This window comes from Festucalex cinctus, chromosome 1, assembly GCF_051991245.1.
Source record: "Festucalex cinctus isolate MCC-2025b chromosome 1, RoL_Fcin_1.0, whole genome shotgun sequence".
NCBI classification, from domain to species: domain Eukaryota; kingdom Metazoa; phylum Chordata; class Actinopteri; order Syngnathiformes; family Syngnathidae; genus Festucalex; species Festucalex cinctus.
The window spans coordinates 21729759-21744602 of NC_135411.1; the positions used below are offsets into that span (position 1 = coordinate 21729759).

The 14844-nt window shown below is 47.8% G+C and overlaps 1 protein-coding gene across 3 annotated transcripts; it reads left to right on the forward strand.

Annotated features, from left to right (window-relative positions):
• The first annotated feature begins 657 nt into the window (after positions 1-657).
• Positions 658-14810, forward strand: sppl2 (signal peptide peptidase-like 2). Of its 3 annotated transcripts, XM_077523083.1 has the most exons (16): positions 658-935; positions 2040-2150; positions 2406-2588; positions 2660-2749; positions 3017-3156; positions 3463-3605; positions 3711-3807; positions 10746-10862; positions 11000-11081; positions 11157-11231; positions 11306-11368; positions 11440-11539; positions 11611-11688; positions 11769-11929; positions 12094-12134; positions 13267-13418. In XM_077523083.1, the coding sequence occupies exons 1-16, from the start codon at positions 879-881 to the stop codon at positions 13274-13276; spliced, it is 1548 nt and encodes a 515-aa protein (XP_077379209.1). In that variant the 5' UTR covers positions 658-878; the 3' UTR covers positions 13277-13418. The 3 variants fall into 3 exon arrangements, with proteins under 3 accessions (XP_077379209.1, XP_077379207.1, XP_077379208.1); XM_077523081.1 differs by lacking the exon at positions 12094-12134 and having other exon boundaries at positions 661-935; positions 13267-14810; XM_077523082.1 differs by lacking the exons at positions 658-935; positions 12094-12134 and adding an exon at positions 987-1127 and having other exon boundaries at positions 13267-14810.
• Positions 14811-14844: the final 34 nt, after the last annotated feature.

The window sequence follows — 14844 nt, forward strand, 5'->3', positions numbered from 1 at the left end:
TTGAATGCTCATGAACTTTTGTTAAACATGAATATTATAATTGTGTGTTAGTTTCCTGTTTAAATGCGACAGTATGATATGTTTAATATGGTGAATAACATTTTATTCCAATCAATATACTGTACATTTCTGGAAATAGTTTTCTTTTTCCCCTGGGAGTGTAAAAGTACTCTATAAATGAAGTTTGTCATACAGGGCTCCAAAGTAATTATTTTCGTCATCGTACATCGTTAGCTACAAAAAAATGACTGATTTACTTTCATATAAGCTATAAAACAAAATATAATAAAATATAATAATTTCCACTTAAATTAACATTTATAATCTATTATTTAAAAAAAACAACAACAGGCAGATCTGCTAGAACTTCCTAAAAAATAGAATGAGAAATATGCTGATGACTTGTCTTGTTTTGATTTGTATTGACTTTCATATCAGATAAAAAATAAATAAAAAACTACTTTTGTCATCTTTCAATTTCTTATTAAACTGAATTTAGAATACTGTACTCCAAAATCAACATTTAAACAATTTAAGTGATTATTTACGTACGCTCGGGTCGGATTCGAAATCGAGTCTCCAAAAAGACGAGCTTCCTCTCGCGAGACAGTCGTTTATCGCGATGGTTCGGCAGAACAGTAGCTCCAGAATTAGGGTTCCCGACCCCTATAAATCAATTCAACTAAACTAAAAAGGTGGTATAGTTTCTACCGATAAGATTTTTTTCTTTTGTTTGAAATCTTTTAAGAAACGTAGCATGGATCATTTCCGGGTTTGGCGTCATTGAATGGGCGTGTCTTCGGGGCAGCTGCTGCCGCGCTGTGGTGATATTTTGTTGGATGGGGGTCAGAACAACAACATAGGAGCACGGCCTCAAGATGACAATCCCCGGCCTCGGAGCACTGATATGTGTCGGTTTTTTGGTCATGCACCAGGTGGGTGGGCGACACTTACGCCGAGACTTATATTTTTTCTCTGGAAAATCCCCCCACGCGGTGGGATTTTCTTGGTGTGCCCGGCGTCGAACATCTTGCTAACCACATCGTCACTGCGTTGATCAAAACAAAACAACGAATCACTCGCTTCGTTTACTACCTTGGTCAGATATGACACCAATTGACAATTAGGTAGCATCCTCTCATATTGTAACTATGTTGTACGTTATTTTTAAACGCTAGCATTGAATTGTTTTAGGTGGAGTTAATAGCTAACGCTGCTAGCATCTGAGCTAAGAATCGCATCTGCGGCAAAAATGAGTTGACATTTTACCGACATTCGACTCTATTTCTGTTCGTTGATTCATATCACAAGTCTTGTTTGTTGTAATGTTTACAAACATGTTTTACGTCACTCGCACGTATGCGTTAATAAGGGCGTCCAGGCGTGCCACCACTAGCTTTTGTTACCTAGCAAAAAATGCTAATAAAAAATTAACTTATTTCAGAACATCATTCACATGGAAATATCACGTTTTTATTTGGGTATTTATTTGGACTGCTCAGGTGCTCAAGCGTACCTAATGTGCCTCGTGAGTGTATATGGTTGTTTTCCATGAGTCATTTCCACGTAAACGGCCATTTTAGGTGAATATAGGCAAAACTGTGGTCGAGTTCAATTCGTTACCACACTCATAACGCAAAACACTCAAATATATTTTTCTATTGACAAAAATAGTAGTCCCCCCCCCCCCCCAAAAAAAGCAAAAAAGTCTTTTAATGAGGAAAAGTAGCACTCCATAATATTGTACATTAGTTACTATAAACATATCAATTACATACAATAAAAATAACAACCCGGAGTGGCAGAAACAGCTTGAAGCCTCTTTTTTTTTTTTTTTTTTTTTTTTTTGAAGAAGAAGAAGAATTATTCACTCTTTAAAAGCACAGCTATTGTGTCAGGAGTTGAGTCACCGTTTGTAGCTCAAGTTTAAACTCGCAATCAAAGGATTAAAAATTGTCTAAAAAATAACTGCTTGTATCTAGGTTTGGCTTCATGTATGTCAAGGCACCATTGTGTTTGTTTCCTGACCATGTACACAGGTGGCAGCAGAGCACGGCATGGCCCATTTCAGTGATGACAGCAAAGGGAAGGACTATTGCATCTTCTTCAACTCGCAATGGGCACGTCTGCCTCAGGACCTCAACAAGGCCGTGAGTACATAATTCCAGAGTACCCAGCTCCCATTTACAGGAGGCCTTCATTCATTCTTTTGTTTCCTCCGATCACTATTTCCATGGGTCAAACAATTAGAAGCTTCCCCATTCATTTTCAGACTCAAAGTAAATGTCAGCTGCGAGCTCTGCCCTGCTGATGTCATCTCTGTGCTGCCAATTTATACGATATACGGGGGATTGTTTTGATACGTTGTGATGTAACACCGGCGCATCCATCCTGCGTATTCGCAGTCACGTCTCCAGATCTACGACCTGACCACGTCGGTCCTGTGCTCGCCCGCCGACGTCCCGGACGGGGGCTTCCCCAACCGCATCGCCATGGTGATGAGGGGTAACTGCACCTTCTACGAGAAGGTCCGCCTGGCACAGATGAACGGCGCCAAGGGCCTGCTCATCGTCAGCAAGGACAGACTGGTAAGATCAATCAGATTGAGGGATTCCTGTTGAATGTGACGCCTGGAAATATGTTTTTGGTTTCATTTCAGACGCCGCCAGCGGGAAACAAGACTCAGTATGAGGAGATTGACATCCCTGTCGCGCTGCTCAGCTACTCTGACATGCTGGAGATAAGCAAGGTGTGGTGGGCCTGAGTCATGGCAACGTACACTGAAACATGCCAAGTCATTTCTAATGTTGTACAAGTCTTAAAAACATTTCTAACACGCATTTTTTAGATTTGAAAATGTATTAAAATAATTTTAAAGCGCAAGGAATCCCCAAAATGTCAAAATGGAATTCTACACCTAAATCACAATACTTTCATTGAGTGAATTTTCAGTGAGTTCATTTTTCCCCCTTTTGAAATGACGCCTGAATTGCCTCGTGGTGTTTTTCCGTGGCAGACGTTCGGCAAGGGCAGACAGGTGGCCATGTACGCCCCCAATGAGCCGGTGCTGGACTACAACATGGTCATCATCTTCCTCATGGCTGTGGGAACTGTCGCCGTCGGTGGCCACTGGGCCGGCAGCAAGGACCGCAAGAAGTAAGTGTGGAGGCTGGAGGTTTTTGTCGTAAAAGCAACGGAAGAATTGGGGACTGAAATGGTGGTTATTATATCACAGCAATCTCTACAAACAGTGGATTGCTGTAGGTGAGTATGAACAAGACACGTGTTGTTGAGGTTCGGGTCTGTATGGAATAGCTGTTCCCGTTCTAATAGAAGCAATGCCCAAATTAAACGTCTACCTTTATAAATAAACACTACTTCAGGGAGGTTCCCTTTTTTTCGATAAATAAATAAGACCGCTCCCCCATAATATCTACCTTGAATCCCTTCCTCCACACGCAGGCGCTACATGAAGCATAAGCGCGACGACGGGGCGGACAAGCAGGACGAGGAAACGCTGGACGTGACGCCCATCATGATCTGCGTGTTTGTGGTCATGTGCTGCAGCATGCTGGTGCTGCTCTACTTCTTCTACGACAGCCTGGGTAAAACGCACACAAACGCAAACTTGTCATACAAGTCAGGAAGTACATCTGAAGAGTCGTCCTTGCACAATTTGGATGTTTTTTTTTTCCCCCTCCCGGTTGCAGCAATTTGGGTGATAGCCATTTTCTGCCTGGCGTCATCCGTGGGCCTCTACAGCTGCTTGTGGCCTTTTGTGCGCCGCATTCCTTTCTGCAAATGCAGGTGAGACACCTCACTCAAAATGCAAAGTGTCCTCATTATTCGTGGGGGTTTAGGGACCAAGACAAATAATACAACATCTCTTTATTAATTATTTATTTTTAATCAATCGATTGACTAATCGGATTCATTTTAAATCTGCGTTTAAGTATTACAAAAGCATTTTTTTTCCCTGATTACAGTTTATTAACCAGTGATTATTTCATACTTCGTATTTGTAAAGTGATTTAAACTTTTTAAACTTTCTGGAGCTTTTAGCCATGTTAAAATGCTGATTCCTCACCAAAAACATCAGCGAAATGTTTTCCTCCATTCGCCCCTTTATGAGAAATTCTAGGTCATTCTGCTCTCCAAGCATAGACGGGGTTCTATTTCGTCCCTCCCGACCGCCAGAAGGCGGTGCTTTAAGCACTGAATGTTCCTTTCGCGCATGCGCAGTTCGAGTAATGCATACCAAATTAGTCACCTGTGACCCCTGGGTGACCCTAGAAGGGTATAAGTTCCGGTGTCACCCAAGGTTCGTTTCCTCTTTTCTTCTCGCGTGGCGTATGCATACGACACATTTTCGAAGAGTATAAGAATTGGGATTTGTATTTATCCTCTTGACCGCGCCGCTTGGAGCCTTGTGACCGGATCGGTCGGAGCTGCGTAGTTCGCCCTCCAAAGGCTGCGGCGACGGTGTTTTTCTTTCCTTCGTTCGTGACCCGACGTGGTCGCGTATTCTAACCTCCCGTGGGGTAAGGTTATTGACTACTTGTTGTCTACTTTGCCGTCTAATTTCCGCGTCTACTGCGGTGTTTTGAGTTTTTTGTGTGGCTAGCCTCGCGTTAGCGCCCTGGCTACCACGGCTCGTGGTTTACCCTATTTTTTCCTCCGCTGGCTTTGGCAGCGTTGGCGCTTCTCTCGGTTTATTAGCGCCGCTTTCTCCGACGGTGTTGCCGTTTGGTTGTTGCTTTTCTTTTTTGTGCCTTTGCTGGTGAGGGCAGCGTCAGCGTCCCCGCTCCCAGCTTACGGCGTCGCGCTTCTCGCTCGATTGTTTGTCTTACTTACTTTTGTGCGTGTCCCGCCTGCGGTGCGCACCTGGCTTCAGCTGTGCAGGTGGCGTTCGCGCCCCTTCTCTCAGCTTGTCGACGCTTTCGCGACTGCTGTCTGCCCCTCCCGCCCGTCGGCCGCTCCGTGTGCGTCTGCTGCGCAGGTGGCGTTCGCGCGCCTTCCCTCAGCTTATCGCTACTATTGACAACTGGCTGTCTGCCCCCGCCCTCCGTCGGCTGCTCGGTGTGCGTCTGCTGTGCAGGTGGCGTTCGCGCCCCCTTCCCTCGGCTTATCGCTGCTTTACCGGCTTACTGTTTGCCCCGACCCACGCGTCGGCTGCTCGGTGTGGGTCTGCTGTGCAGGTGGCGCTCGCGCCCCCTTCCCTCAGCTTCCCGCTCATCGCTGTTTGGGCCTCTTTGTGTTCACAATGGAGGACTCCCGTTGCTGCGTGGACTGTGGTATCCTCTTTGAGGCCTCCGATGTCCTGGACGATCGCTGCCCGAGGTGTCTTGTTTCTGACCGTGCCGGTGATGGCCGGGCCCGCAGTCCTGGTGTCAGTGACCCCAGTCCACTGGGTCATCTGTCGTCTTCCCAACCGAGGCGCCGGAAACGTCTCGGTGTGTGCTCTGCTGTACATGCCCCCCCCCAGGAAAAGGGCGGCGCAGCGACGACTCGCTTCGGAGGTTGGGCACCTTCAGGCTGAACTGGCAGAGGTGAGATCTCTTCTGCAGGACCGTCACCCTCCCACACTTACGGGGGGGCCGGGACCACCTGCCCTGCCCATGCCACGACCATCCACCCCGCCCATGCCAGTGCTTCCTCCTGAGGAGGACGCCATTTCCTTGGCAGCTTCGGCTTCCTTTTTTCATGACGACGACCGTGACCCGGGGTCTGTGGTTTTGGGACCAAACTCTCCAGCATCCGCTCAGAGTTTGTCCAGTGAGGCGGGGGATGGTTCTATACGGGCTGTCCTGCGCAATGCCTTGGACCTCCTGCATTTGGAGGTGCCTCCACAGGCTCAATCGGCGTCTGAGAGCGCTTTCTTCCGGCGCAGGCGCCCTTCCTCGGCCTTTTCTGTCCCCGCATCTGAGGACTATCTGCGGGAACTGCATGCTTGCTGGAGGGATCCTGGGGCTCTCTCCCGCCCTTCGGCTGATGGCCGTGATTTAGCATCGATGCACGATGCTGCTAGTGTTGGCTTGGACCGGATGCCTGCTGTGGAGCCAGCTGTCGCATCCCTCATTGTGTCCCCGGAGGAGACCCTTCGGCCATCTGTGCGATGTCCTCGACCCCAATGTCGTGTGACTGATGACCTTCTCACACGGGCCTATGGCGCTGGTGCACGTGCTGGTCGCATTGGGAACTCTTTGGCTCACCTCATGCTTGCTCTCTCTACATCTCTGCAAGCGGACAGCGTGGAGGCTGCTGTGTCCTTCAGTGATGCAGCCCTCCAGGCTTTTGCCCTCATGACTAGGGAACACGGCCGACTCATGTCCTTCCTAGTGCAGGCGCGCCGCCAGGTGTGGCTAGCGCAGTCCCCCTTGTCGGAGGCCTCTAGGAGGGCCCTCCGTGGTGTTCCTGTGGAGCCGGGGGAGCTTTTTGGTTCTGCCGCTGTGGGTGCACTGGAAAGGACGGTTAAGGCTCATGAGACCAGGAAGCAGCTTTCCAGCCTCAATAGGGCCCTGCCTCCCCAACAGGGTAGTCCTGGGGCACGCTCTGCTTTTCATCGCTTTCCTCAGCCCTGGCCTGCCGAGGCTTATGGCACCCGGCGACCCCCGCAGAGGCCCGCCGAGGACTTTCGCTCCTCCGCCCACTTGCCTTCAGGGCAACCACGGGCTGCAGGCCCCACCCGCCGTCCCTCTCGGGCCCCTAGGGGCCGGAGGGCCAGGGACTGAGGCCTTGGGGCCGGCCGTCGGACATTTTTCCCACCAGCGGCTCAGTTACTGGGCTGCTCGTGCCTCGGACCCATGGGTGGTCTCCATCTTGACACACGGGTACGAGCTGCAATTCCGACGCCGGCCTCCTGCTTCCTGTCGGGTCAGGGTGACTCATCGCCGACCCGGCAAAAGCCTCAGCTCTGGACCAGGAGCTGTCCGCCCTCCTGGCCAAGGACGCGATCGAGGCCGTGGACCCCCTGGCACAGCCCGGGGGCTTCTATTCGACGTACTTCCTTGTCCCAAAGAAGACCGGTGGATACCGACCGATACTGGACCTGAGGGGGCTCAACAAACATCTCAAGGTATTGCCATTCCACATGCTAACCACGAACGACGTCTTGCAGTCGCTCGCCCAGGGGGAGTGGTTCACGTCTATCGACATGAAGGACGCCTACTTCCACGTCCCCATCGCACCTCGACACCGTTGGGTCTGCTGACACTGCGCCCACTACAGAGGTGGCTGAACGGCTTCCACTTGGACGCCAAGTGACACCGCCACCGGAGGCTCAGGGTGTCCCGTCGGTGCCTCCTCGCCCTGGCACCTTGGAAGGAGAGGGCTTTTCTATTGAGCGGCGTCCCGCTGTGTGTGGTCCCGGCCCGCCGCGAAACAGTCACCACGGATGCCAGCCTCACGGGCTGGGGTGCTGTCTGGCAGCACAGGACGGCTCAGGGAAGTTGGTCTGTGCGCGACAGGGTCGATCACATCAATGTGCTGGAGCTTCGGGCGGTGCACTTGGCACTCATGCACTTCTTGCCATACCTGAGCGGACGGCATGTTCTCATACGGTCGGACAACACCACGACCGTGTTTCACATAAACCATCGGGGCGGCATCAGGTCCGCCCGTCTGTTGGAGACTTCCCAGCACCTTCTCAGGTGGGCTGCTCCCCGTCTGGCCAGTCTACGGGCCACCTATCTGCCGGGGGTTCGGAACCAGCTCGCGGGCTCTCTCTCCCGTCGGGGTCCTCCTCTGGGAGAGTGGCGCCTCCACCCAGAGGTGGTGCGCATGATTTGGAGCAGCTTCGGCACGGCGGAGGTCGATCTCTTTGCCTCCGAGGACTCGACCCACTGCCCACTTTGGTTTTCCCTGAGCGAGGCCACCAGCCCTCTCGGTCTGGATGCACTGGCGCAGCCGTGGCCAGAGTGCCTTCTCTACGCCTTTCCGCCGCTCCCTCTGATATTGCTGACGCTTCAGAGAGTTCTTCAGGAGGGGCACACGCTGTTGCTGGTGGCCCCCTTCTGGCCGGCCCGGACGTGGTTCCCCCTGCTCCGTCAACTGTGCTCCGGCGAGCCGTGGCGTCTCCCCGACAGGGAGGACCTGTTGTCTCAACAGGGAGGTCGTGTTTGGCATCCCGACCCTCGGCGCCTTCGCTGGTGTGTTTGGCCACTGAGCAGTCGACTCTGAAGGTGTATGTGGCAGCTATTTCTGCCCGGCATGTTGGTGCTGATGGCGGCTCCGTGGGGCGCCATGAGCTGGTGTCCTTGTTCCTCAGAGGGGCTCTGCGTCTTCGTCCCCGCCCGGCTCCTCGGGTTCCGGCGTGGGATCTGCAGTTGGTGCTGGACGGCCTGTGCAGGCCTCCCTTCGAGCCCCTGGCGGGGGCGGACCTTCTGTGGGTGTCGCGCAAGACTGCACTCTTGCTCGCCGTTGCCTCCGCCAAGCGCGTCAGTGACCTACACGCTTTATCGGTTAGCCCTGAATGCCTGCGATGGCACCCGGATGGCGCCGGCGTCACTCTGTGGCCGAACACTGCCTTCATTCCCAAGGTGTTGTCTGGCTCTCGTTCTAACCAGCCTCTACGGCTTAAACGTTATGTACCCACTCCTGCTGATGGCGGGGACAGGCCGGAGCTCTTGTGTCCGGTGAGAGCCTTGCAGTGTTACATTGACGCTACGGCGGACATTTGTACGTCTGCCCAGCTTTTTGTTTGTTATGGTGGTCCTACCAAGGGCTCCGCTCTCTCCAAGCAGCGCTTGTCTCACTGGGTCGTGGATGCCATTCACCATTCCTACCTGCTGTCTGGCCGCCCCCTGCCGTCAGGGGTGCGCTGTCACTCCACCAGGAGCGTTGCCACGTCTTGGGCCGCCCTGAGGGGTGTTTCCCTGGAGGATATCTGTGCTGCTGCCTCATGGGCGACGCCTTGCACCTTCTCCAGGTTTTATAGCGTGGATGTCGCCTCTCCCCATCCGCTTGGCGTGATCTTGGGTCCTGTTAGGGCTTCTCAGTGAGGTTTGTGTCTGAGATCCCTCGCGACTACGCCGGTATTAGTCATTCAGTGCTTAAAGCACCGCCTTCTGGCGGTCGGGAGGGACGAAATAGAACGAAAGTTACAACTGTAACTACGGTTCTATGAGTCCCGGACGACCGCCAGGGCGTCCTGTCGCTCGGAATCCTCGTGTTCACGCGAGAAGATTCCGTAGGAAACGAACCTTGGGTGACACCGGAACTTATACCCTTCTAGGGTCACCCAGGGGTCACAGGTGACTAATTTGGTATGCATTACTCGAACTGCGCATGCGCGAAAGGAACATTCAGTGCTTAAAGCACCGCCTTCTGGCGGTCGTCCGGGACTCATAGAACCGTAGTTACAGTTGTAACTTTCGTTTTACTGAACCAGGGGCCTCATTTCTAAAGCTTGCGTACGATCAAAATGAGGCCAAAACTCTGATGTACGAACATTTCTGTTCCAAAGGTGGTATTGATAGAAAACAAACTGAACGTGAAACTTTACGCATCTCCACGTCAAGTCTGGACCTACCGCACGCAATCCGCACATTCTGGAGATATGGAAAACAGCGACACAATCAGCTTTGTGGTGCATTTCTATTCCTCAAACACTGTATGCTGGATGTTGGGTCACATTATAATGTTTTGCAGACTTGCTCCGACATCACAAGCACGCAGTGGGGCGGAAAGCTGCATGCGAATAACATTTTAAAGGCCCGTTTCCTCTCATTGATCACCTATCTTGAAAAAGCCTCATGCAACAAATCACATTAATGACAATTGTGGACACATGCTGCACAAATGCACAAATGATTGGATTTTGAAAAAAAAAAATGCAGTGAAGTGCAAGGACCGCTTCACAACCTGTTAAAATGCCAATTACTACTTTCCTGCTTATTAAATTGTTGACTTAAAGAGATACCGTATCTTCCACACTATAAGGCGCACCTAAAAGCCTTCAATTTTTTCAAAAGTTGAACATGCGCCTTATAATCCAGTGCGCCTTATATTTGGATCAATATTGAGCCGCAACAGGTCTCGCTGCCAAGACGCTATCGGTGACCCTGCACGATCGGTGACGCGCATGCGCAGAAGATCCCGCCATCTTGGATCGCTAGCTAATACTAATACTTTACCTCAGAGAAAATAATAAAACAGCTGTTTATTCATTTTGGGACTGAATGGAGTTGTCAGAAAGCTGGTTTGTAATCTATTAATAAAGTTTCACTGACCTATCTGGCTGTTTTGTTGACATTCCCTTTAGCGCAGCACCATCTAATGGATGCATAACGTAACCCCAGCCTCTACTGTAGCGCCTTATATATGGAAAAAGTTTGAAAATATGTCATTCATTGAAGGTACACCTTATAATGCGGTGCGCCACAATAGTGTGGAAAATACGGTACTCATACTTGTAAAATTGAACCCACAATCTCTGGGGTGTGAGACAACCACTCTACCACTGAGCCACACCACTCCCTGGACAAAAGCTTATTTAAGTGCCATAAAAGGTAAAATGCAAAACACATGAATGTCTTTTATCAACTATTGCAGACCATATAAGAAACATCACTCACCACACTGCAAAACTTTGTATCATCGTGGGGACATTTCATTGACATAATGCATTTCCTCGCCCCTTCCCCTAACCCAACCATCCAAAATGATTGCCAACCCCCTTTCCTTTCGGTTTTCACTGTATAGTTTGTCATGAGATGCATTTTTTTTCCCCGACGCCATCCCCACAGGATTCCGGAGAACAACCTTCCCTACTTGCACAAGCGTCCACAGGTGCGTGCCCTGCTGCTGTCGGCGCTCTGCGTGGGCGTCAGCGTCACCTGGATGGTGTTTCGCAACGAGGACCAGTAAGTGTTGACACACCTTGACGCTGAGTTCTTTGTGGAAATGCTGCTGTTGCCTTTTACACAGAGCAAAGCAAAGGCAAGATACTAGTTGGTGAACAGAGTCAGAGAGGCTTTTTTTTTTTTTTTTTGTGCTTCAGGTGGGCGTGGGTGTTGCAGGACACCTTGGGTATCGCCTTCTGCCTCTACATGCTCAAGACTGTCAGACTGCCCACATTTAAGGTACTGTATGATGTACATACTGTATATCAAAACTATGAACTCAAGTGGAGATGTTTCTTCTTTTCTCCTATGCAGGCTTGCACTTTACTGCTGACGGTGCTCTTCGTCTATGACGTCTTTTTCGTGTTTATCACACCCTTCTTCACCAAGGTAGCTTTTCCAGATGCCACTCCATTGGAAGCTCTCAACTCTTGCTCATGTCATGTGTTCCTTTCTCTCCGCAGAGCGGCGAGAGCATCATGGTGGAGGTGGCGGCAGGCCCCTCTGACTCGGCCACACATGAAAAGGTGACTTAAATGCCGTGCAAAAAAAAAAAGGGAGCCAATTCCGAGCTTGATTTTGTTGGGGTGGTCCGCAGCTTCCGATGGTGCTCAAGGTGCCCCGCTTGAACTCCTCTCCCCTCGCCCTGTGCGATCGGCCTTTCTCCCTGCTGGGCTTTGGTGACATCCTGGTGCCAGGTGATAAATGACACTCGAAGGCTAACATGTCAAACTGTTTTGGGTCTTTATCTGTTATTTTTCCCTCCCAGGCCTTCTGGTGGTGTACTGCCACCGCTTTGACATTCTGATGCAGTCCTCCAGGATCTACTTTGTGGCCTGCACCATCGGTACGTAAACGATCAATGGACATCACATGACCGCGTGGCGTTCTTTGTTTGACGACGGCGCCGTCTCACCCTGCGTTTAGCTTACGGCGTGGGCCTGCTGATCACCTTCGTGGCGCTGGCCGTGATGCAGATGGGCCAGCCAGCCTTGCTCTACCTGGTGCCTTGCACTCTGCTCACCAGCCTGGCGGTGGCGCTGTGGCGCAGGGAGCTGCCGCAGTTCTGGACCGGCAGCGGATTTGTGGTGAATACCTGTTTGATATGAGCGCCTGGCAACAGCAAATATTTTTGACTTGAGGAAACAAAAAGTCACATGAAATAGAATAGAGTTAACTTTTAAAAAAAAATATATCTATATTATTACATACTTTCCAACTGCTTGTTTCTTTTTTGGGGGTTTTGATCTAGTCCGCTGCTGAGGGCTCAGCTGTCTGTCAGTGTCACTGCAGGTATTCTGCTTTGCTACCATACTTTTTTTTTTTTTTTTTTTTAAGCCTACATTGGGTTAGTTGATGTGGGGATCCTATCCAATCCTCCCATCTAGCACCGTAATTTAAACTGCATCTTGGGTAAACATAAGCAAAGTTCACTTGGTGGAAAAATCTGGCAGGTTGTCCAATAGGGGAAAAAAAGTCCCTTGAGGTAAAAGAGGCTGGATAATACAGAAATCGGGAACAACTCCCTTTTTCCTGATTAATCAAGTTGGGATCCGCTAATCTGTAATTGTCATAATTGACCATATTTGGTTCTTTTTCACTTTTATAATGGCGTCATCATGTGTATGATGTAATTGTTTGGCTGAGCGTGTGCAGTTCAAGGCCATTACTGACGTCAGCATAACATTCTTCAAGACATGGTTTCATTTTGATTCTTTGGGTTCAACACACCACTGAAGATCAAACACTTGACTATATTTGAATTTAAGATTCTATTATATTCAGTATTTGAAAAACTACAATGGGAAAAAGGACAGTATTTTAGGAAATGCCATGATAGGCAATCTGCGAGTAGGCGTGGCCCTCTGTTTAAATGGCACTCGACTAGTCATAGTTTTACAATGGATATTGTTGCTTTCCAATGAAAATAACGTATCTCATAATTCACATATGCATTTCTTCATATGGTGCCCTCTGAATAGAGGTTGTCACATTTTAGACGAAAACAAGATTATACAGCAAAGTGTGCATTAATATTGGACAAGCATATGTGTTGAAGTAGACCGATTAATTTTGTTCCTTTAGTTATAAAAATGCACTTTTACAAAAACAAATATGTTGTATTTGTGTTTCATATTAAAACAAAAAAGCTGTCTATTGGAGGTGCGGTGTTTTCTTAATTCTCCATGCGCAACAAAACTATAGAGCATAGTGTAAATTAAAATTATTATTTCAATGATTGACAAATTGGGGCACTGTAACAGTAGATGCTATTATTTGAGGAATTTACATCAAATTGGAGGTGCATGTCTTTCATGGGACAGCAATAATATCTTAAACCGTACGTATATCAATACATTAACTGACTTTACAATGTGTGACTGTTTGATTAAAGTCAGGGTCATTTTATTTGTATCCCTCACAGCCTGCCATAGCTCTCGCGCCCATCAAGTGTACACAAGCTGCGGGGACGCAACCCGAGGGGTCTCCGAGCACTGACGCAGCCAATCAGAACCAAGACCCCGGTCCGCCTCAGGACGTGCCCCTTGCCGAAAACGAGGAAAACCTCAACTAAAAGTGGCAGGTGTCCACCTCAAGTTTATTTTCCACATTGTGTTGCGTTATGTGGACGTTAAAAGGAGGACAGGCGCTGCAATGTGTGTTTATACCTCACCTTTAAAGGGAATGATAAACGGGAGGGAATTTGCTCCTATCCTGGGCCCAAACGCTCGCTCGCATTAGCTCGTATGCGTCATTGCTGTCCAACAAAAAGCATCAATCTCCACGTCATATCCAGAAAAAAAAAAAAAAAAAAAAAGTATTTTAGCTGTTGTTCAGACAAGTCCAACAAAATGAATTGCTTTCCATTTTTAGATTTTCATGAAAAACTCGGAATTTGTAATATTTGCGGAAAAAATAAATTTTGAAACAAAATTTTGAACCAAGAAACACAAGTCCGAATTATTTTAGCACATTAAGGAAATTATTTTTCTTGGTGTTTTCTTGGTGATAAACTCAAAATGCAACTTTTTTCCTGCATTTTTGATTTTCAGAAAAATTTATGTTTCCCTTTTTTGAAGTTAAAACCTTAAGTTTTGCATTTTAAATTTAATTTTAAAAATTAAATAATGGCAAGAAATTACTGTTTACTTTTTAGTCTTTCAGATAAAATGTTTTAAGGAAAAAATATTTGATTAGCTCTTTTTCAGAATTAAAACAATAAAAAAAAGTAAAGCCTTTAACATTGTGCTTTTTAAAAAAAAAAAAAAAAAATCTGAAGTACTGTTTTTGTTTTTTTTATACAGTATACTTTTGCCTTTCATATAAAAATCCTCAAAACTTGTTTTTTTCTAAATCCTTTTTATTCAAAACAAACAAAAATATACTGGTTGGTTGTTTATTCTGATTTAAAGTCAAATAAAATAATGAAACGTGTCGATGCTTTTAGTTGATCAGCTACGGCGACATTGATGTCTCATGACACAAGTTGCTGCGAGCACAGTTGTTGACTGAGCCAAACTTTTTTTTTTTTTTTAAATTATAGATACATAATTGAAATCCCCTTTTCTTTATGCTATATCTATTTTTTGTTTTGTTTTGCATGCTATGATGTGGATTCCCTACCTCGTATTACAAATGTAACCTATAGTGCAGACTTGATATAATATTGGTGGAACAAACATTTCAAGAAAAAAAATGCAGCACTTTGGATCCCCACAGGACTCAAGTTATAAGTAGAGTCAAGCCAGTTTGTATGAAATATTTGCACAACTCATGCTAAACTACTACAATTCTGTGTTAAAATAAGTGTACATATGATTATGATGTGCTATACTATGCTGTATAGGTTTTAAGGACAATGTACTCTTTAGTTGTGTTCAGTGCCTCTATTGAGGACGACAGAATGAAACGTTGACTTTTGCAGTTGAGTAAATAAACACTAAAACAGTTTTGCAGAAATATCTTTTACGTTGTGGACCATTTTCTTGTCTTTAAATACATA

What these genes read in the sequence shown, in the direction of transcription:
- sppl2 (XM_077523081.1), top strand. Translation starts at nt 879, where the DNA reads ATGACAATCCCCGGCCTCGGAGCACTGATATGTGTCGGTTTTTTGGTC. An exon ending in CTCAGGACCTCAACAAGGCC is followed by an intron (nt 2,151 to 2,405) that starts GTGAGTACATAA and finishes GCGTATTCGCAG; the next exon opens with TCACGTCTCCAGATCTACGA. An exon ending in TCGTCAGCAAGGACAGACTG is followed by an intron (nt 2,589 to 2,659) that starts GTAAGATCAATC and finishes GTTTCATTTCAG; the next exon opens with ACGCCGCCAGCGGGAAACAA.